Source organism: Lineus longissimus, chromosome 11 (genome assembly GCF_910592395.1).
Source record: "Lineus longissimus chromosome 11, tnLinLong1.2, whole genome shotgun sequence".
Taxonomy (NCBI): Eukaryota; Metazoa; Nemertea; class Pilidiophora; order Heteronemertea; family Lineidae; genus Lineus; species Lineus longissimus.
In genome coordinates, this window is record NC_088318.1 from 17239197 (window position 1) to 17263045 (window position 23849).

The following is a 23849-nucleotide window of genomic DNA, read 5'->3' on the forward strand; positions in this document are numbered from 1 at the left end:
AGCAACTCAGCCAGCTTGTTATCCCAACTCTTTCCTTCGGTTCCCAACATATTTCAATTTTTCAGACGGATGTGCTGTCAAGTCGATGCGGGACCATAAATATTTCTGTATGAAGACCCACCGGTGTATATACGATGAGTTAGTCTGTGATTCTCACGATCACTGCGGGGACGGCCAGGACGAAAAGCTCGTTAACGGCTTGTGTAAAGGTAATTATACATGTAAGATATCAGATCTATTTATTTTGTTGATTTGTAGAACTTCTCTAGATATGTAGATCGAAATAGCTGAATATAAAAAATTACAGTAGTTTGATAGTTTTTGACTTGTTGATTGTGAGCAGCGACTTCATTTGGTCATCAGTGTGTGTGATATCCAGTGTTATCCTTATTTGTCATGTTATGTCACTATTTTTTCCATTATATCATTAAAGATTGTTTAAATATAAGTAAATTAATCAGCGATTTGTCTGTTTTCAGCACGCGATCTCTACACGACATGTCCCACAGTGATGAAGACATGCCCAGATGGGAAATGTATCTTACTGGAGGAATCCTGCAGTGATGGTAAGTGGTCAGGTCAGCCCCCTTCCAACTTCCCTCATGCATCCCAAGGCGTACCCCAATAGCCCAATCCAATATCCCGATGGAGCGTGTAACTTACAGGAGGAATCATCATACAAGGGCAGTCTATCATTGTTCACGTGCTAGGGAAGTTTTCTTCCACTGCTCAGGTATATCTGCCTGCTGATATCGCCCAAGAAAGTTTGCTGAGACCCAGATGCTTTTCTCAGATGGTGCAAAATGAGTGAAGTCAAGATGATTCGGCTCGTCAAATTTCCCTTGTATGATTTCTTCCAGAATGTGAGAACGAGGACGATTTCCGATGTCACAATGAACAGTGCGTCTCCGGTGACCTTGAGTGCGATGGGTCCGACGACTGCGGGGACGGTTCTGATGAGCTTTACTGCTTGGGTAAGTTAGCGACAGATGGCGCGTCTCATAGCAAGCCAAGGAAATAGAATTGGCGTAAATGTAGTGGTGACATCATTCCTACTAGCCCTGGCTAGAGGGAAATTCCCTTTAGCTCAGTTGGTCGAGTGATGGCCTTATAAGCGAGAGGTCCAGGGTTCAATCCCCGGTTGGGCCTTGATGTTTTTCCTCTGTTACTTAAAGAGGAACATTTGGCATATTTAAAACATTTTTACACCCAACTTATCTATTTTCAGCGAATGTCTACGGAGAGAGTTATTACCAGCAAATGCGGACGGCGGTTATCGTCACAGCTGTCGTCTCTATCATTGTCTTCACCGTCATCACCATCGTTGTTTGTCTTAAAAATCCAAAGAATTGTTTTACTAAAGGTAAGTGTTGTTTTCTCGAGCGTTCGTTCCAAGTCAGTACTGGTTCATATCTCGGCATACATTCTCTGCTACTGGGTGACCAGTGACCAGTGCAGGAAAGACCTCAGTGCACAGAAAGCTAGAATGACTGGATTTAACTTTTGTGTCGACCACAGCTATTCAACAATTGAAAAAAAACTGTATCTGTACTTCCCAGTTGCATCAAAATGGAATTCCATGAAATATAAACATTTTGGTACGTTTGAAAGTGATTATGCTGAACTTGTTGCTGCCCCAGCCTAAACCAGATAATGGGAACTATAATTATAATAGTGGTTGATATGGGATTCCGTCTCTAAGGGGTTAATTCGTCTCTTCAGGGTGTCGGCGAGAATCACCAGACCAAGAGCAACCAGAGGCCCAGCCAGACGAACAGACGCAGCTCAACACATTCCCTCCTACCGCCGAGGTTCACCCTACGGTGGCGCCGCTCATTGAGAATAGCAATAACATCATCACGATATGTCCGGAGGTGACGGACGGATATCCGCCTCAGCCACCATCGTATAACGAAGCCGTCGCCAGTACCACCAACGTTATAAAGCCTGCCTCTTATGAAAATTTAAATATACTAAATAATAGGATTAATAGCACAATTGTAAGTATGATAAATTTTTGATAAAGTTAGCTGTGTCTTGGGCACTTCTTGTGTGTGGTAATAGCATTCCACGAAGATGACGTCACTGCAGCTGCTGCCCTCTATTTCCCCATCGCTGAATTACAGGCAATGTCGGACAAACATGCGGTTTCGTAATGGATTCAGGCTTTCTAACTAGGGCAGTTAGATTCAATCTGGCACATGTCCGAGTGTTGGAAATACTACATAATTGTTCTGAATATTTCTCTCTCTGACTCTATGGTATCATTCATGCTAAAAACAATGCAGGGTCAAAGATATTGACTTTGAAATAAGCTCAAATGCGTAGAAATAAGTGTCGATGTCCGACTGTCACGTGACTAAAACGTCATCAATATCTTATGCAAATGATCTTGTGAGCTATAAATAGTAACTTCGCGGAATGCTATTGGCCAGTGATTCTATCTACAGCCTGGGAGTAGGGCCTGTCCACCTGAGTGTGGTATTTCACTTGCCCGGCATTGGTACCCGGCGCAAGAAATCTTGGTGTTGTCTCATTCCACAGCCAAGGAGTAAAGTCCATCGCAAGCTCTTTACTTGGAAGGACAAAATTTTGTGCAAAACCTTTCGGTTAAGGACATCAAAGATATTTGTATATTGCCAACTGGTATTACTTTATCATTTCATTTTGCTCTTTCAGAGTTTTAGTGAATTGCCGCAATCGCCCTCCCCGCCTCCTCCTTACACGGACATGCCGGATGCCTGAAGTTCCTGATGTACATAATATGTTGTAATGTGCATATATTGTAACATGTTCTGCCTGGCTTTTGTAAAAAATTCTCAAAGATTATGATAAGGATGATGATGATGATGACTTTATTATGGCACTTTGTACAGATGTGGGGGTGTCTCAGTGAAGGCGCCTCACAAGACCTGACACAATTTGGTCAGGTTTACACTGAGTTCACAATCATCACTTGTAACAATGTCACTTTTCACATGTAATAAATAATATTTAAAATGAAGAAGTCATTTCCAAAGAGTTGGCATTCATGTGGAACTTTTTTGCCCTCGTAATGCCATCTCACCAACAATATTTGATAATTGTGGGGTCACAGTGGCGGTTAATCAGATCCACTTTATGTCCGGCTGACAAAATGAGCAAAACCTAGACAGATTTTGTACTCGGAATATTGTAGGTCATCTCTCTAGCATATCTTTCAGATATTTTCCTACATGGTATATATTTCTATTCATGAACAGGGTAAAATGGGCGGGGGTAACATTGTATCATCTTTTGTAGAGCATCGCTGCACAAAGCTTTGAAAAGAATTTGTAAAAGTTGTATCTGAGTTGCATGTAAGAAAAGGCCTGTCTCGACAGGAGCAAATCAAGCCGGGCATATAGCACAATATTTCAGCTATTTTACTCTGCACTTGCCATGAATAAAGGCCTGATAAAAGCGAGATACGCAATGTGACATGATTATGTGGAGACAGGCCTAAAGTAAGAATGGAGTGCTTGTTATGTAAAGCTTTAACTAATTGTTGACTGATTGCAGGATATGAAAAGTATGCATTTGCCAATTGGTGTGCCAATTTGTGGACGAGATAAATATATGGTTGTCGTGACTTAAGATTGTGTTCATACCTGACTGCTGGACTAAAATGGAGTATCAACAGAAAGATATGATTTCTTTTACAAGTTTTAAGGTTTTTCCATTGTTTTATTAAGTTTAATGATTCTATGTATATAAGATGGCATTTCTACAACATGTAACCACTTTTGTATTCAGTAAACTGTAAATTATTCAAGTGAAAATGTATTTTTTGCCTGACGATATTCTAAAATCAAGCTTACGACATTCTGATAGGAAATTGACTGGCATTTCTTTAAGGGAGCAAAAACATGTTATCTAACCTGTAAATATGGGCCAAAAAGATCTGCACCCCTCTATTTTATCTCGTAAACTAGATATTAGAGTATCTAGAATGTTTACATGTGCATGTAAGTGTATGACAATGTAGAAAGTGTTCTGTGTTTGTAAAAGAAGATAGCTGATCATCAAAATATGTGGATTTGATTTTTGCAGTTGCTTTTGGCAACTTGGATATCCAGAGAGGGAGTTTTATAAATGATTGGAGAGATATAGTCTGATATCAACAAGGTTATCATTCGGCTTCACACTTTAACTTCGGTTAACCTCTAAGTAGAAAAGAGATGAACTGCTCAATTTGTGCTTGTTCAGCCTGAGCATTTCTGACCAGTACCTATGTATATGTGTAGCTACGGCAAGTCACGCTCTGTGTGTCTTCAAACAGCTTCAGATACAGCCACTCCATGGTAAAATATCTGTACTGGAAATGTAACACCTCCACGACAAGGCAGTCCAATTGTCTTAAAAACAAATAAGGCGCTGCCCAAGGATGAACTTTGAGAAAGTCCCTTGTCACAATGTATATACATGTAAGTGAACCCTTTTGCATGTACAGCATGGATGCTTTACCTTCAGATTGACTCCTATCTGACTACTTCTTTTCTACCAATGTCAACAAATGTCCTGTCCTCTCATTTTAATAAAACGTTTCAAAATATGAATGTTGTTGTATTTGTCTTACATTTATGTCCCTGTCTTTGGACAGAGTACACCTATAGCATTTTGTATACATGTAGCCTGTCTTGGGAGAAACATAACCATGTCTGTTTCTCTGAACAGAGAAAATCTATGGCTCATCCTTTGAGGGTCACAACCATGTCCTAATCACTGGATGAGTAGACCTTTAGCCAATCCTTCGGGACTTTCAACATCATCCCCATTTCTTGACAGAAGCTTGAAGTGACATGGCCATGTCCCACCCTCTGGACAGCGAAGAGCTAGGTCTTATCCCCGTAGACTCGCAGTCATGACCTTATCTCTGGACAGAGTAGACCTGTAGCCAATCCTTGGAGAGTCACAACCACGTCTCAATCCCTAGACAAAAAAAACCTAGAAGACATTCTTGGACAAGTCACAGCCAGGTCCGACTCTCAAGACAGAGGAGACCTGTAGCCAATCCATAGAGAGTCACAACCATATTCCCATCATTGGAGATTCAAGGTGCATAGCCCATACATGGAGATCAAGAACCATGTCACTGTCCATGGACAAGGTAGTGGTCTATGGCCAAATCTTGGAGAGTCACAACCATGTTCCTCTGTCTAAACAGAATAGGCCTGTAGCCAATCCCTGAAGAGTCAAACCCATGTCCCTGTCACTGGAGAGCCGAGCTATATAGCCTTCCCATGGAGATTGACAACCATGTCACTGTCAATGGACAAGGTAGATCTATAAGGCCAATCATTGGAGAGTCACAACGATGTCTCCGTCTCTGAACATAGAAAACTTGTAGCCAGTCTATGGTAGTTCACAGCCACGTCCCCACATCTGGTCAGAGAAGGCCCATAGCATACCCTTGAAGATTCACAGCCATGCCACTTTCTGGACAGAGTAGACCTAGCCAATCTTTGGAGAGTCCCCGTTATTGGGGATCAGAGCTACATAGCCAATCTATGGAGACGACAACCACGTCACTGTCCATGGACAAGGTAGATCTATATGGCCAATCCTTAGGGAATCACACCCGTCTCTGGAGAGATCTGAACCATGGCTAATCCCTGAAGAGCAAAGCTTTGTCCCAATCTCTGGACAGAGTAGACATGTAATATATCCCTAGGGAACAGAGCTACATCCCAATCTCTGGACATAATGGATATCGACAACCATGTCACTGTCGATAGGCAAGGTGGAGCTCTGTGGCAAATCATTAGAGAGTCACAAGAACGTCCCCGTCTCTGAACAGAGCAGACCTATGGTCTATTTATGAAGAATCACAGCCATGTCCCTGTCTTTGGACAGAGTAGACCTGCATCCTATCATTGGAGAGACACAACCGTGTACTCATCGCTTGACGAGTAGACCTAGAGCATATTCTTGATGCAGAACTATAGCCAATCCTTGGAGGGTCAAAATCACGGCCCCATCTCAGGACGGAGTCGACTAGTAGCCAATCTACGGTGATTCACAACATCGTCCCCGTCTCTGGAGAGTCCAGCTACATAGCCGATTCAGTGAGATCAAAAACCATGCCACAGTCCATGGACAGGTAGAGCTATATGGCCAAACCTTGGAAAGTCACAACCACTGCCCCGTCTTTGAACAGAGTACACCTGTGGCCAATCTTTGAAGAGTCACAACCATGTCTATATCTCTGGACAGAGTATTCCTGTAGCCTCTCCAATGAGAGTCGCAACTACGTTCCCGTCACTGAACAGAGCAGAACATGGCCAATCCTTGGAAAGTCGCAACCACGTCCCCGTCTCTGGTGAGCCGAGTTACATAGCCAATCCGTAGAGATCGGCAACCATGTCACTGTCCATGGACAGGGAGGGCTAAATGCCAAGCCTTGGAGAGACACAACCATGTCCCCGTCTCTGAACAGAGTAGACCTGTAGCCAAATTGTGGTGGTTCGCAGCCATGTGTCGGTCTGATACTTCGAGAGTCACTGGAGTAGAAGTTAAGCCAATAGATAGAGCATCACAAACATGTCCCTGTCTCCTGAAGAAGACAGAGAAGACTCGCGCACATCCTTGAAGGGTCAGAGCCAAGTCCCACTCTCTGGACAGAGTAGACATGTAGCGATCCTTTGAGAGTCACAACCATGTCCTCGTCATTGGCGAGCCGAGCTACACAGCCAGTCCATGAAGATCGGCATCCATGTCCCAGTCCATTGAAAAGGTAGAACTACATCCCTTGGCGAGTCACAACTATGTCCCTGTCGTTCGACAGAGTAGGCATTGAGACAATCCGCAGAGAACCACAACCATGAAGAGTTGCAACTTTGTTCCCGTCTCTTGACAGAGCAGAACTTATGGTCAATCCTTGGAGAGTCACAGCTTTGTCCTCGTCACTGGGCAGAGTAGAGAGGACTGTGATCTCTATAGGTTGGCTTAGGTCTACATGGTTGTCGCTCTTCATGGACTGGCTATGTAGCTCGGCTCCCCAGAGCCGGGGACATGGTTGTGACTCTCCAAGGATTCGCTGAAGGTCTACTCTGTCCAAAGACGGGGACACGGTTGTGAACCACCATAGATTGGCCATTAATAGTTCAACCTAGGCTATGGACAGTGCCATGATTGACGATCTCCACGGATAGTCCATGAAACTCGATTTCCTAGAGACGGACACATGATTGTGACTCTCCAAAGATTGGTTACAGGTCTACACTGTCCAGAGATAAGGACATGGTCGTGACTCTTCAAGGATATGCTAGAGGTCTTATCTGTCTAGGGACGGAGACATGGTTGTTATCTTCCGAGGATCAGCTCTAGGTCTACTCGTCCAGAGACAGGGACATGGTTGTGACTCTCCAAGGATTGGCTATTGGCCTATTCTGTTCAAAGATGGGTGCATGATTGTGACTCTTAAAAGATTGGCTATAGGTATAATTTGTCCAGAGAAAGGGACATGGTTGTGACTGTCCAAAAATTGGCTTGGTTGTGACTCTCCAAGGACTAGCTGTACTTTGTCCCAAGATGGTGACATGGGATAGGCTATAGGTCTACTCTGTCCATAGATGGGACATGGTTGTGACTTTCCAAGGATTGGCCATTTAGCTCAACCCAATTGTCCATGGACAGCCAAGACGTGCCAAGTCAGAAGTGAATGTAGAAGATGAGATTCATTTCTATAATCCAATGCTTTATTAATCTTTTTGGACCGATAACATTATGAGATGGGACCTTAACAAAGCAATGGTGTGGAGCCAATCAAATAAATATGAAAACATAACTAAATTGTGTTCTTGGCATGATATACAACGTCTTAGTAAAGACCAGTAAGGCCTATATAAGCAACCACTTACACAACTTAGACAGCATTGTTAAAGTAGAAGTTTTCCACAACTAAACAAGTGGGTGTCGCCCCAGGCAAAATCACTCTTAATGTGTACTTCATGCTTCGTACAAAAGTTTCTTAGCTTTGTCCTAGTCAAAAACATGTCAATGTCAGTAGGCCTACCTGGGCTACTCATCAATGAAATCACCCTTTTTTAGGTTAACATGATAGACAACAAAATAATTCCGTTCAATACATGGGTAGAAAACCTACACCAAACGAACCAGTCAACTAAGAAGAGGAAGTATAATACACTATTTTCAAATTAAACTGTTTGAAAATTTTAAGTTGAATAGAAGAAGGGTATATATGTACACATTTACATTGATCTAGCTATATAAATGTACAGGTTTTTGGCAAATGTTTGTATGCCGAAAAACATATTCCATTTGATGCCATCACGAACCACAATTGAGTCAATTTGAACATCAGTTTTGAGTCAGTATTTGGCAGTTCTTCAAAGGTTGGAGCATTTTATTTTGGGTGAAAAGGATTAGGACATGGGTCTATTTCTAATCAAGAGCATCATGATAAAGAAGCCGATAAAGTTGACTGGCAATTAGTTGTGAGATTCAAAATTTTCAATATTTGAGAATTCATCAATGCATTGACAAGCTCTATGTATAACACCCCTTCAATTACAATCCAACGTTGTCCAAATGTTAAGTCCAAATTCAATAAATATTCCTTACATGGACTTGCTCACTCTGATGAAGGGTGTGCGTGCATAAATTAAGTAGAAATTAGTTCCCATGCTAATTACATATATCACAAGGTTGTGCCGTTTTAAACTAAAGTGTTGGTTAGAAAATTATGCAGTGAAGTATTTACAAAGTGCAGTCAAACAGATCAGTATCAAGTGTTTGCTTCATGTTCCAAGAAACCGTGGGTTTAAATTCCTGTTTTGACAAGTTAAAAAACTCACCAGAACAGATTGAATACAGGTTCTTAAAGGATTGCATTGAGCTTATACACAATTCTTTTGGGCTTGGATTATGCAAGAGATTGAAACACTTTCAAGTTCTAGTGACAGTCCATACATACAAATAAAAACTATCATTCAGTATGAAAACACATTTTGTCAATAAAGCTGGATCCTACATCTGTACATGCATAAAGATTTGAAATAGGATACCGACAAGTATAAAAAGTTTACTAGTGCTATAAATATGAAGCAATGAAGAGATCGTTGCCTATACAAGAGAGTTGCTTGTATGGTCTCATACAATGAATCGGCTTGAATAGTTCACGGCCCATACAAGACTTTGTACAGTTTTAAACATGACATTGATTGGTAGATATCATACTCTAACCTATACAAGAATTTGACTTGAAATTATCACATACACGCAGAAGAACTTGTAGTCCTGTGAAAAGTATAATTTAGATCATACAAGAATCTGACTTATACAATAAAGCATTACACCCGTAAAGAGCATATGCTACCCCATGCAAGAGTTTAGCTTGTATGGTATAACCAAACAAGAAACTGGCTTGTATAGTGAACTTATACAAGAGTTTTGCTTGTATTGTGTTACAAGACCGTAAACATCAGATAGTCTATACAAAAGTTCCACTTGTTCATACTGATTTACATACAATTTGTAAAGAGTATATATACATCGTGACACATTCATTTACAGGAGTGAAGTGTCTGCCTCTCGGAACTAGACACTTCATAAGTCCAATAAATATCTCAAAGCACTGGATGCAGAAATTACAATTTCAGAACGACTATCGAGGAGACTGATCCATAGTAGGAAAAAGAAAAGTGCAAAAAGACAATGCATTTCAGATAGCACCATAAACACTAGCTACTTATCATGAACAAAATTCTACCGTGTAAACCATAAATGCAAATCACCAGTCTTTTCTGCCATTATTCAAATTTTCAAATACACGTAGCAGGACTTTTTAAAAGTGCTATTCTGTACAAACTAGACAGACCAGCAAGTATTTTTGTCAAAGAAAAAGACTTTTCTATGCTACAGAAGGTTCTGGCGCCAACTCATTGCGGTAAATCTAATCAAATTTTCACCAATGTGAAAACTTTCCGTCATTCTTGCACCTTGTGGAGAAATCCTTAATCCTTAATTGTTCATTTTGATAAAGTGAGAGGTAGCCTCTAAGTTAGGACATCTCTAAACCTTTCCATCACATCAGCCTCCCCGACAGTCACCACATCCAAAGGCTCCTACCTCTGCCATTTTTGACCAATCACAGTCAGTTAAACACGAGAACTTCTCACAGCTCGTGTTATGAACTTGAGATCCTCTGCAGAGCCTATCGGCGACTTTTTGAATCCTGACGTCATCCAATCGGAATGCTTGTTCAGACGTGTGAGTGCACATGTTCTGTTATCACTTTCTCCTCATCCTCGTTCAGGCCACCTTTCAGCGTCCGTCGCACTAGAAAAAGGAAATATAATTGAATCATCTTGTCAGACTATGACAACAAAAGCTCGTTGGGACTAACTTGGTAGGATGCTGCTGATTGAGATTGGACTTTTGACTGTAGTTTCCATCTTATGAGCCTCAGGCCAATCAACATGAGAGGTACGTGAACGTACATGAAACTAGAGGCACTATTCGAGGAGGATTTTGGGCAATCAAGGATTAAGGAAACCCCCAAGCGTTCGAAAATCGCCATAACTCACAAGACTTCCTCTGCGTATTCCTCGCACGCTTTCTCTCTCGTGGCGTCCTGTGTGTCGGTGCCGTGGCAGTCTTCACGCACGCCTCCAATATCTCATCATCGCCAGTATCGTAGACCTCGGAGTCGGTCACCTGACTAGACTGGGACGAGCGACCAAAAGATGGCCGACTTCTTATACCGGAATCTGGAATGATATGGAGATGAGGCTTAAATACATGGTCAAACGTTACAGAAAATTGTCTACAATTGTTTACAGAGGGATAAACTAATACAAGGAACAACACAGGTACATGTAGCCCTAGATACAAGAGATCAAATGACATCTTGTTACAAATGATATAAAGCTTCAAAGAGATGATGATTCTTTGGAGTCAGTGGAAATGTCCCTTTTTAAATATTGTGAACTTCTACAGGCATTTACTGCACTGGTTTCACAGCAGAGTTTTCCTTATCTTTGACCGGTTGCCTACCAGAGCTAAGGAAGCCAGTCTCCCCCTTTCATGCCCAGTGAAAGATCAGAAGAAGGGGGCTGCTTCCAAGACATATCGGCAACCACCAGCAGAAGGCAGTATAAAAGCTCGCAAGGTGTTCGTTTTTCGTCGGCAAGAGCAATAGTCCTTGACTGTTTGCAATACCTGTCATTGAACACACAATGGCGCGACAGTATGTGGCAGATGTAAAGACTCAAGAATATAATGCAGAATTCAAAATCTGTAAAGATTTTTAAGCCACCCAACCAAGAGCTGATGAACAGGACGTGGAAATCATTTAGCCTCCGTCGGCACTTTCGTACAACTTAATTCATCAACTTTGGGAGGGACGCTCGCAAATAGATTCAACAGCAATTTTAAAGAGAAGCGAGATTGTGCAAGTGCATGAGAAGTAGGAATTTCATTTTGGTTCTGGAGAAGCAAAAAGATTTGAATTGGAAAGATTTAGTACACCGACATATTCATTTATGATACAGGCTGAAGACAGAGCAACATCAATTTCATGTTTTGGATGCATCTTGCAAAAAGTACACTTTTTGCCCCAAAACTGTTTTCCCTTCTTCTACTCCCAGGACAACCACCCTGCATCAAACTATGAAACTAATGTCGCCAAAGCTTAGAAACAAGACCACATGATATTGTACAAAGTACAAGTTTCGATATAAAGGTGTCAAGTCTTGAAGCTGAAAAGGAGTGTTACATTGACATGTGCAGAATATAAGGACAGAACTTCTTTCCACAGACTTACAAGGTTGTGAATATCGTCCTACATTCCTTAAGAAGCTTCCTTTAAACAAAAAAAATTGTGTTTTGCAGTTCTTTAAGATAAAAACATTCAAAATCTCACACCGTGATGATGTCCCTAGAAAAACATGATTTTATTATCAACCTAGCTCTAGGCTACCTTACTTTTCATGCTGTTGACCAGTCATGCATTTCCTAGATTTCTATTCAAACTGCAGTGCTTATACCAATCCTACTCTGCTACCTGTTGCATATGATACCAACCCACAACATTCAATTATCATCACTTTTTGTGTTAAAACAAATGACCTCACACCATGTTAGACAGGACATTGAAATACCAATACAATCTGGTCACAACAATAACAAATACTTATACATGTTAATTATAAACACAAACTGAAGTAGTTGCATTCACTACATTACAAATCAACTACAAAATGATTTTCAATAATGACTCCGACGGTCGAATTTCTTTTTTTCAAAAAGGGTGTATTGTCAAAGCTTCAGGGCAACAAATGCCCTCTCACACAAAAACATATCAACAGATTGGTCCCTGGCTGACTCAGTGCGGGACTTTGTAACCAAGAGGTGGCACTACATGTCCAATACAGTATTACATTTGATAGGTAACTGCTGCCACCTTTCAGGATGTCAAAAAGTAAAGAGTCGAGTCAACTACATCATAAGAAACCAAAAATCTTCACAATGCATATTTTTCTAATAGATTAACTCAACAAACACTGTCATTACCTGCCATTCCTAATGCGTAATGTAAAATGTGACTTTCTGTAAGTTTCTGATGGACTGACTCTACCCACTGACAGTTTCATGGCAATGAGGGTAATAGTGTTACATGAAGGCCGAATGAATAGGAGACATTTTAAGTTCTGTGAGAATCTTGAGGAGACAGACTGTTTCACCAGAGTCTAGAGAGTTAATTTCCATGCCACTGCATAACGCAATGGCACGTAATTTAAGAATACGAATTGCTGGTGTTGAGCCCTTGTCCGTCATCACCCTTTTCTTGGCCTCAACCATTTCGGTAGATTTCATCGACCTTTCTCCAATAGTATACAGAGCATGCATATGATGATATCATAACAGTAAATGACATAAGATCAGAAGACAACATGACATGAAAAGTGTTAAACATGTAATTGATCATGAATGACTGGTTCCCAAACTGGCCAACAAGTGACGCCATCAATCACACCTGAAAAGCAATACTACAACTAAAAGCCCAGTTGTTTTCCTTTAACTTCAAAATCAAAGTAAGCCGTGAACCTCCCCAAGACAAGTTCATTAAGAAGACAGGTCAATGAAGCTCTGAGTCACTGTTTAGCAAACCCTGTTTCAGTGTGCTTCTAAAAGCTGTGCAAGTCAAACTATTCTTCCGAGAGCTATCACTGGCTACTATACGTACTCTCATATCATTACCTTCTGAAGACACCAGGGTGTTCCTTGCTCACAGAGATTGCTTACAGAACCAAACAGCAACTTAACTCTGTAAGTCTAGAAACTGCAAGTCCCAATGCCTCCCCTGTTGCATTGACTGGAGCCATAGCTCAACTCTATTTCACCTAAAAGCTTGCCATGAAAAGCTACATAAAATCACTGTAGTATGAGTAGTGAACATTAACCTAAGTTTATGAAAATCGTCCCTTGAGAAACCCATGTCCAACCTGGCCAGCCACAACAAACCTGATTGGCCACTGACGGTCTCTAGTCTAAAAGGCACCATGGCAACAGCAGTGAAACACATTGTCGCCCCAGAGCGATCAAAGAAGAAGAGCCAGTTACCAGTTTGAGAACCAGTCATGTATTTCCCCACACAAGCATGTTAGGCATCAAGCAGGCCGTGACAACGTAAACGTTACCTGAAAATCCAACCTGGGACCTCGGCTCTGGAAGAAAGATTTAGTAAAGGCGTGGGGATGAGTATGGTGACATGCAGAGCAGCACGGATGTGGTTTCATTCAGACAGATTAGTTGGTAGATTGCTTGATTGCTTGATTGTCTAACTGAATGATTGATGTGATGGACTGATTGATTGTTTCATTGATTGATTGTCTAATTGACTGATTGATTGATTGACTGACTGGCTTGTTGGTTAGTTTTTTCATTCATTGATAGGTAGACTGATTGATTGATTGATTGAAAACACCCAACTAGAAGAAACCACCCATAGGGATGGGCAAGTCTTGACACGAAACATAAAGCATTTCTGTCACGCTTTTTAATTAACATGTCAGAAGGCCTGTAAGATGGCTGAGTATATGTTCTTCAGCCAAGAGTGACAAATGCATTGTGAGATATTTGTGATGCAATTCAGAATTCAGTCAAGGACATCATCATTAGCCATAGAGTACTATAGTATACCATGCCACTGATCAATAAGGCCTTGTCCACTGAAACTCTCAACTGTCTAAAGCTGCCTTAAATCCACACCAACAGTTTAAATAGCATTTTCTAGACAGAAGATCTAACAGCTTCTATTTTGCACCAACTTTTCTAAATTTGACCAATACCAAGGAGAATCACTTCAGATTCTTTTTCAAAAATGTCTATTTTATCACTGTGAATACTAACCTACTGACAACCGCTTCCTTTGAATCATCCCAGGAGCCTTCGATGTCTCCTTATCCGACATACTCCCATTGATGAGAAGTTGTTGCAGCGCATCGCTGTCGTCCTTTGCCTCATGGCGGCCGCGATCACCTCGCCGGGTTGATGACGTGGTGTTTGTTGAGTCTCGAGATCGGGCAAATTTGGCAGTCTGGAAAGGAAGCGGTTTGAATTATGATCACTGGGAAATACTTGTCATTAGTGCGTTTCACCTTTAACAACTGAACTGAGCCCAAATTTAAAGGAGTTGATCGAATTGAGGTTTATACAGAACGTCAAGGCAGAAACGTTCCTAAGAAGGGTTATGTATACTGTTAGAATGTTTACTGTTGTCTCGACTGACGTCCCATCCTGAGATTAGGTCATTTTACAAAGCCCCCCAGAGATGGACTCAAGGCACTGCCCGTCCTTACAAGTTGTGCTGTCTGTAGGCACATTGCTTTCCAGCGTTTTCATTACATTTTCAAACTCAAATGTCGTGACTTACTTCTTTCAAAGGTTTGATATCCACAAACATACTTACATCTACAATCATCTTTCCCCTAGTTTTCTTCCTTTCGCGATTATTTTGTTTTTTCTGTATCTGCTGTATAACCTTCTCTCGAGTTGTTCGATACTCCAGCGCAAACTCGCTGAGTATTTTACAGAAATAGCAGATCTTGATATCTTTGGCAGTATGGACAGGAAGACCCAGGAATAATAGCAACTTTCGGAACCTGAAAAATATGATTGAAATTCTTAGTGAACAGGTCGGGAAGCTCTTTAGTATGAAGCCATTTCCTTTTGACTAAGTGTTGCTAATATGTGACCCGTCACAGCAAAACCAGGCGCATGTCGCGCAGAAGATGAGCCTAAATGACACCAGGAGATAATGGGAGAAATTGATGTGCTCATATTTCACAAAAGGCTGACAACAGAGAAATGAACAAACAGTCCGTCTCAACCTACCAAGCTCAGAGCGACATGCGCCTGGTTTTGCTGTGACGGGTCACATATTACAGCAGGAAAGGAACAAAGAAACTCCATTCTCTGACCATAGGCCCCTGAATGCTAATTAGCGGGACTATCGGGCTAAACAATGGGATTAGCTAGGAAATAATATATAGGGAGCTAGCTAATCAGCATTCAGGGGACTATGCTCTGACCCTGGTCTTACCTGTTATTGACTCTATTATGTACAATTTTCAGCACCATAATTCTCTCCGCACTATCGGCAAGGAATTCTTGCATTCTGAAAGCAAAGACGCAACGTTAGATATTCCAACAAACTCACAAATAAATGCTTAGATATTTCCATTTAGATAAAGTGTTCACTTTTGCTGTCCTCTAACACAAGGTACATGTATTTCAATAATATCAGGTTAGCCTGAAAACAGATATGAATGGGACATATAATGTTATACTACTTTTGGGCAAACTGACAATGCTTTCTGCAACAAATATACAGTGTCAACGGAATTTAGCTGGTTGAGACGAGTCTGGCATTGACACAGAATAATCAACCTTGTTTGTCACAACTGCTGTACAGCTTTATTCCCAAGAGCTGTTGAAAGGTTGGCAGGTTTGGTACAGCGTGTTCGAGTCAAGAGGGGCAAAATCGCAAGACACACAACAATAACACATTTTGGTGACAGAGTTCAGTTGATTTGAGTTAGATATCAGAAAGGTTGGGTTTAGAACAAAAGAGGGATTCACTGAATATGGGTATGTACACTAGGTATGCAACACTCTATGTCTACTCTATCAGATGTGACTACTAACATGACTAAGGTGTTTGTGCTTTTAGTCCGATTATGACATTTACATGTTTTGAAATAGAGGATGGGACTAAATTCTACATTTATTGGACATGTTGGACAGCTATTGCTATAAACCTACAATTTTTTCCTAGAAATCAATTTCTAACTCCTAGTTATAACTAATTTAGATTTGTATTTATTTTTACTCAGGAATATCCTTCCAAGGTCTACCAGTAAGAAGTAAAGTAAAACATTTGTCAATGCAATTATTTTTTCTACGACATGTAGACAATGATTCTAAAAGTAAAGAGGTTATTGAGATGTTAGAAAAAATCAGAAAATGATGAAAAAATTTCAAAAAAATATTTTTGGCAAACGTAGGCAGTGTTTAGATTAGACTTGTAAGATAAGCATCAACAAAAAAAAGCAAGGTGTAATTTGTTCACTATTATATCTGAATGATAATAAAGAGCAGCCTTGAAAGTCAACCAATAAAAACTGAAATTTATCTTGAAAAAAATAGCGTATCTTAACTTTTGTCGTATAGACTGGGCATTTGTCCGAAAAGAGTCATTCATGGGCGTGGTAATGCACATGTCATCAGCCTGATTGATGCCGGACCAGCTCGACACCTTACCCAGTCTTTCAATCAGAGGCAGCCCAGATGATGAGACATTCGGCAACTGAACCTGCATCCAGAACCACAAGCATTTCCCATCATTGGCAAGCAAGACAGATTCCTTCATTATGTCACTTGAACCATTTCGCCAAGCAGACCTCTACCGTAAGCACCATGCGGCAATTTTCTCAAAAGTTTCCATCACTGACAAGATCTTTATATAGATACATCGATGAAACGTACTAGACAGCATAGCACAGAGTACAAGGCAGACAGGACTGTTCACTGAACTACCGGTACAAGGGTCAACAGTACAAATTCAATCAAAATTTAGCACACATTTCACAAACCAAATCATTTCACTTTTCAATGAACTGATGACATGAGAAATTTACAACGAGACCATGCTCAGACTCGATTTATAATAGAGCAACACAGATTGAGGTCTCATCAATTAGAAAGGGATGTCCGCTGTGGTGATTTGCGCTTACAGAAGCATTGCAATAGAGATGCCGTTCACCCATTTCCACTAAACACATGAATAACAGAATTTAATTTTCTAACAGCGCCGCATAGATGATGATGCGCCTTTGCAATCACAAATGTAACTTCTGTTCGACCAGTGGTGACCAGAAACAGGGCTGAACGCACGCTATCGCAATCTCATCGCCAGCCAAATTGCACCCACAGCCTCCCGGCTTTAGAAAGGATAGCACTATGCCCCCAGACTACTAGGCATGCTGTTGTTACGACTTACCCAGATATAACCTTGGGGCTATGAAAAAAAACATGTGTAAACACTCTAACAGTTGACTGTTAATCGTCTACAAGCAATGGATAGGTTCTGGTTAGTATCTACAATAGCTTGAGTTTGATGAAATACATGGTGGTGGTCAAAGTATCTGTTAATATGATATTTCTATGTTAAAAGCACTATATGTCTTTGCACAGGCATTAGTAGCTAGTATAGTGAGCGCACGTGGTTAGACAACACCAGTGTAGCCCGATGCACTGCCATCCTTTTGGTCAGGTTTCATTATGGAGTGTCAGTCTCCTAGTCTGCTTGGTTATGCCTGTCCCAGAAGCCAGGACTGCCCAGCTGTCGATATAGTCTATACCAACTTACTTTGTTTTCATGTTCGAGCTGCTGTCATGTTTGGCAATTGCTCGTAAATGATCCCAAGATGCTTTGCAATCTTGTTCCAACTTGTGTAACTTTTCACCCAGCTCTTCCCAGGCAACCTGAAATGAAAATTTCCCTTGAAAGTGAAAAGTTGACCTGAGGCAGTACTGCAGTTTCAAGTTCGCTGCCACAGCATCATCATGTCCAGCAGCCATTGAGGCAACCCTGCATGTGAGCTGCTCCCAGGTTCAAACCCGGCCCCTATGATAGTGCAGTAGACCAGCAGTTAGTAATGAGGCTAACCTGAGCCATCAAATGGGAGCTGAGGTGGTTATTTTTACCTTTGAAGACCGGGTCAACGTTCCAATATCTGAATAGAGATCACTGGTATCGGGGTATTGCTCGTGGACTATCATACACAGGTGGTGGAGTAATGAATGTTTATGCACTGTGTCCTTCACCTCCGGAACCTTGGCAAGGTAGTCTATACTGAAACCTCGAGCCTGGAAAGAAGACACAAGGTTATCATCTTTAAAGACAAGTATTAAAAGATATCTCACTTCTAAGAAGCCTTGCTCTTTCGGGAACATTTAGAGCAGCTACAAACATCATTGCTTCGAACTGAAAGGGATTAGAGCTTGTATCCTTCTCCAAGGCAGGATGAGCCTGATACCTCACCTGAGCACCATTGAGGAAGTTTCCCATGGCCAGCAAGACAGAGACGACACACTTGAACGTTTTATTCCGGTACAACTCATCAATGCCCTCCTTCAAATCCATCAGCGGGTCAGCAACTTCCTGAAATACACAATGAGACAAAATCTTCAAACTTCTTTGATCTAGACACATGATGGGAGATCCTCTCTACCAGGGTGTCACAGCACATATCAGCACCTAGACATGAATTTGGGCAATGACTCCACTCTACAGTGGAAGATGAAATCACACATAAGAAGTGTTGCCAGCTGCTGAACAAACCAAGATTTCACATTTACCTGTTCTGTGGCCTCGTAGTCCAGCTTGAAGGCCCAGAGATTCAACCGAGCAGACAACTCACTAATGGAAGATAATGTCAGAAGGAATTGTTCGGCTGTTCCGAGGGGGGTATCCGAGTTGGACATCTGTGCCTCTAAGATTTTGGTCTTTTCCTCTTCTGTGGGAAGCATACTCAAGATTTTCTGAAGACGAAGGTAGATATTGTATGAAACTTGTTATTTCTCAGTAAACGAATGGCTACTCCACCCCAGAGTTACCTTGGACTGGATTACGTTTAAAATTCACATCAGCCTCTGTCACCTACAGTATGAGATTCATATGATAGGCCGACTCCCTCAGACAGCGTAGATACCTCTGTGGTCCTTGGTTTCCTCTTACACATGCAGGGCGACCTACATGTATGTCTCACCCAGTTGAACTCAGCTTCCAGATCCCACACACCCCACTCATAATTGGCACCAACTTGTATAAAGCTGTCAAAGAAGAAAGATCGAGCCTATTTACCTCGATTCCCTCCCTGTTCATGATACTGTTGTCCATTTTCAAGATGGCGGCTTTGATGGTCCTTGGCGGTGGCAGTACGGTCATACCGATGTTGATGGCATTGGAGCGTTTCGGGTCAAGTACAGTGATCTCCTTTTTGGCAGTCTCTACACCTTTCTGCAAACAGTAGCAAGCATTTGTCAATAACTGTACAAATTTGTGCAACTTCTGGCTTCTTCATATCCGAAATAGATTGTTGCAATCTTAACTGCTGCACAAATGAGCAATTTAAATCCTAGCTCCCTGCGATTGCTAGGTGGGGCATTGAATTTTATGTGAAACATCACATCTGTCTGTCAGTGCATTACAGTAGCATATGTCAGTAAGCAGGCACAAGTCCAATCAGGAAGACAAACACCATCCCCTTATTTCCACCGAGAGAAAAAAGAACACTGCTATTAAGGCTGACCATGCCAGAATTAGAAGAGAGCCAGTACGGAGGTCATGCTCCTTCTTGAGTTAGGTGGAGCCACTGTCAGGTTTTCCTCATAGGGTGAGGTTTGACGTTTCACTTACCGCAGTCTCAATCACCCTCATAACCAGGTAGTAGAACTTCCCCGGTGCGAAACAAACCTTTTCTTTCACGACCTACGCGAGTTATCCAGAAGAACAGAAGCAGCACATCAAGAGAAAGCACATAGCACATTAGTTTTTTCGCTCCTTCAAATCTGAGTGCCCAATCAGACTAGACACAATTTAAATTTTCACTCTGACACTGTTTACTAAGGACACAAGCCTTAGGAATCAGTTTTTGTGCATTATCCAAAACTGTTTCGGAAGACTTCGTCCCACACGACGGCAACGCCCAGGTCAATTGGTTGAGACTATAACCAGTACACTGACCTGTACTTGGAAAAGGTCCACCCAAGTCCAATGTATTATTGTCACCTTGGAATAAACTGAGACATAAACAGAGAGCTCGAGATCTCAGCTAAACTCAAACAGTATCCTAGTGCTGTTCAAGTTACAAACTCAAAATGCTGAAATAATCGGTACACCTGACATGCAAAGTGTCCTTCGACTCCCAAGATGATAATCTAAATGCCAATGCTACTGGTGTATTGAAAATAACCAATCATTTGAAGATCAGTGAACTTAAAAAAACAGAACTTTTGATGTGCTTGCTACCATTCTTACCTCAACCCCGGTGCGTAAGATCATGATGATGACAAATTTCGAGAGAAAGACCTGCTTTTGCCATCTTACTGACATGCCACTGCAACACTATCGGGTGTAAACTATCTAACAAAAAAGTATTGATGAACTGGAAAACCTCACTGCCAATGCTTAATCTCAAAAGAGGCCAATGTAACCTTGATAACTCAAAGTCTGAAAACACACTTTTTTATCATTCGTGCATTGAAGACAGATCAGAATGTGATGCACACACTACATTGTTGTGAATGAGAGATGCGCATGACACAGTAGTGAGGGGCAGACATAGGGGTCTGGTCAAATGCACATCAAGGGCCACAAAGTGATGGGCCAAGACCTTACCAATTTAGCCAAATTTTAGGTCAGCCTGTACAGACGGGATGGTGATAAACAGGGAAACAACTAGATGATACCAGAGAAAGGCATATTGAATGTAAGACGTGGAACATCCACTTAATGAAGAGAAGTAAAAGGACTGGTCAGTGCAGGAACTAAACTATCGATCAAAAGTTGTATGGGTTTGTGATGTAGTGAGCAGGGGAGTAAAATGTAGGTTAAAAATGAAAGGGTGTGGAATAAAAATAAAACGTGTTTAGTAAAAGCGTAATCTTACCGTCTCCTATTAATGTTAACGTAGCCAGCAATATCCGGCATGCGGGTTAGAGGATAATATGGAACGAAGGAATAAAGCATTCGTTATCAATAACACGATATTCTACAGGTTTAACCTTAACTCTTCATGGACTGATGATGATAATCATCATCATCATTACTGGCGTAAAACCCTATTGGATTTTTGCTAGAGGTATGGAGTCCACCACAGGCTACTGTCAACCTTTATGGGATCTTTGAAGAACAAAGTTAAGAACAAAACAAAGCAAGCTTCTAGCATTTAGTAGCGCCAACAAAAAAACTACAAGAAATCTAACTTAGGCAATGATCGTTGTTCTAAATTTAAGATTTCTAAAGGCGAGGACTCAACCAAATAACCTATCCGCACGAGAGGAAATTCATCCCATACCTGAATAAACTGCACAGGATCTATTCTAATGAATTGACAAGCTGATAAACTCTGCATGCATGATGAAGGCATTAGTTGCAGCATTTGAACACAATATTCTTGAAGCCACTTCCAGGTATTGCAAACAAATGTCCCTTTCACCACCTACCTTTGTTTTCAACTCATTGACTCTCGTCTCAAACAGATGCTCCAACTTGTCACTATCGAGCTTCACCGGCACCACGTTGTTCCATATTGTCGTCTGATCCGTGGCAAACGGATTGGCGTGAGGTTTCACTTCTTTCCAATGTAACCGCACAGTCTTTTTGCTCTTTTTGTAGCTGGCCCCAGGTGGTGGTGGTAGTTGGGGTCCTGAGGGGCCTGGAGGTGGCGGGAATAGTCCTGGTGGTGGGGGTGGTGGTGGTGGGCGGCCGTCCACAAAATTTCCATGAGGGGGAGGTGGTGGAGGCATGGGTACTCCCATCCCGGGCATAGGCGGTGGAGGGGGAACCCCACCGGGTGTTAAAGGAGGTGGTGGGGGGACTCCTGCAGCGAACGGACGAGGTTCAAGACAATTCATATCGTCATCTCCCGTCAAGTCCGTGAAATCTAAATCACCTATTTTTAACTGTCGACGGAATTTCCGATGTAAAGCGTCCCACTGTAAATCACTTTCTGACTTCCGCACCTCCGGCACAATTTGTCTTAATGAGTCCCGACGTTCTAATGGCTTATTACTACTCAATAATCCATCCTTAGCACGTTCAATGAGACCAGACATATCACCAAGGGGCGAGGATGGCCCTTCCTTATTCAAATTCTGAGACAAATTCACGCCTGCCAATTTCTGCGCGGCCGATTGCACACTACCCTGATTATCCAATTCTAAGTCTGACTTTTGAACTTTATTGTCCTTTTGTTTCAAACTCTCCATGCGGGTGGAGATACTCTCCCCAGGCGGAGTATCAACATCTGGATCAGTTTTTGGCACCTCATTTTCATCGATACTTTTATCCGATATTCGGTACAACATCCAGCGTTTATCGTCCGCGATCCCCGTAATGCCCGCTTCCTTGTTGTTGTTGTTGTTTATCACATCTTGACTAGTTCTTGGACTCCCTGGTTCTTTGCCTTTCTCAGCGTCTGTGTTACTGATGTAACCCGACTCCGTTGAACCCTGGTAGCGGTGGTTGACTCGTGACTTAGCAGAACCCTCACCTTCGGGCTTGGCTTTCTCATTGTCTGAAGAATTGAAGAAAATTATAAGAATTCAATTCAGAATGATTCTTTTATCACTCAATCTCTGTACAAACCTGAAAATGTTCGGACCAAACAGCAAAGAAGCTTCATGTTTTCAGTTTACAGTGTCTGCTTTTTGGGATTAAACGTGGTAAACGGAAAGAAGTAAGGTAAAACAGAAGGTAAAACAAAAAGGAAATAAAGATTTTTTAAAATGGGTGGGTCCTACTTCATTTTACTGGTGAAGTACTAACTCTATAGCATGACAACTAATTCCGAGGTGAAATTTTTTATTATTGTTGACTGGTCAAACAAAGGGTGCCCTAACTACTCAGACAAAGGCAACTTTTTGTGGTGCTGGGACAATTTCTCAATCGTGATTCAGTCAACATGTGCACCAATAGAACAGTTTAATTGCATCTGTAAAAACTTTGATGAGAAACAATTGAAACAGTCGGATGATATAAATGATTTTACGCTAGAATATAATGAAAATATAATTTCTAAATGTACTCAAATCAAAATGTAAAATAAAATTTAAAAGTATCATTCCCAGAACCAGTAGAGGACAGACCTTGTACTTTAAACATCTGCCCATATTTCCGATAGATAGGCTTTTTTTTGGGCCTTGCTGAAAGTGAATGTAAGTGTAAATAGGGTGAGGGGTCAGGATGTTTGAAATGACCTTCAAATGTCAAGGTGAAATTGGTAACCTTTGTGAAATTGATCTTGACAAATGTGAATGTCTTTTGTGACCAGACAGCTTGGCCAAGGAAAAACTGGTGACCTTTGTGAAGGTCCTGAAATGAAAAGGTTGACCCTGACAAAAGTGAAGGTCATTTATGGCCAGACAACGATGGTCAAGGTGAAGTTGGTGACCTCTGTGAAGGTCGTGAAGAATATGGATGACCCTGGCAAAGGTGAACAAATAATTTAGTTAGGTACTCATAACTCTCACCAGAATTTCCTAACACATAGATGCTGTTAATCTAAACCTACTTGAGA

General features: G+C 41.5%; 2 protein-coding genes across 18 annotated transcripts in view; one reads left to right on the forward strand and one right to left on the reverse strand.

Annotated features, from left to right (window-relative positions):
- Positions 1–4556, forward strand: part of LOC135495706 (uncharacterized) — a 61737-nt gene extending 57181 nt beyond the window's left edge. The window contains exons 8-13 of one of the 2 annotated variants that reach the window (XM_064784566.1): positions 66–221; positions 480–566; positions 861–974; positions 1229–1363; positions 1723–2000; positions 2680–4556. In XM_064784566.1, coding sequence (XP_064640636.1) covers positions 66–221; positions 480–566; positions 861–974; positions 1229–1363; positions 1723–2000; positions 2680–2745 — 836 coding nt within the window. In that variant the 3' untranslated portion in view covers positions 2746–4556. The remainder of the gene's footprint in view (positions 1–65; positions 222–479; positions 567–860; positions 975–1228; positions 1364–1722; positions 2001–2679) is intronic. The other variant, XM_064784567.1, reaches the window with a different exon arrangement.
- A 3146-nt stretch (positions 4557–7702) lies between these two features.
- Positions 7703–23849, reverse strand: part of LOC135495809 (FH1/FH2 domain-containing protein 3-like) — a 59002-nt gene continuing 42855 nt past the window's right edge. For 11 of the 16 annotated variants that reach the window (XM_064784754.1, XM_064784751.1, XM_064784759.1 and 8 more), the window contains 14 exons: positions 21775–22847; positions 19412–19567; positions 18907–19089; positions 18590–18709; positions 18253–18414; positions 17915–18030; positions 17546–17563; positions 15587–15661; positions 14954–15146; positions 14395–14581; positions 13683–13709; positions 11807–11845; positions 10569–10751; positions 7703–10320 (listed from right to left, as the gene is read on the reverse strand). In XM_064784754.1, the coding sequence (XP_064640824.1) occupies positions 10244–10320; positions 10569–10751; positions 11807–11845; positions 13683–13709; positions 14395–14581; positions 14954–15146; positions 15587–15661; positions 17546–17563; positions 17915–18030; positions 18253–18414; positions 18590–18709; positions 18907–19089; positions 19412–19567; positions 21775–22847 (2609 nt within the window). In that variant the 3' untranslated portion in view covers positions 7703–10243. Of the gene's footprint in view, positions 10321–10568; positions 10752–11806; positions 11846–13682; positions 13710–14394; positions 14582–14953; positions 15147–15586; positions 15662–15687; positions 16397–17545; positions 17564–17914; positions 18031–18252; positions 18415–18589; positions 18710–18906; positions 19090–19411; positions 19568–21774; positions 22848–23849 lie in introns of those variants that run through there. The other 5 variants (XM_064784767.1, XM_064784752.1, XM_064784753.1 and 2 more) reach the window with 4 other exon arrangements.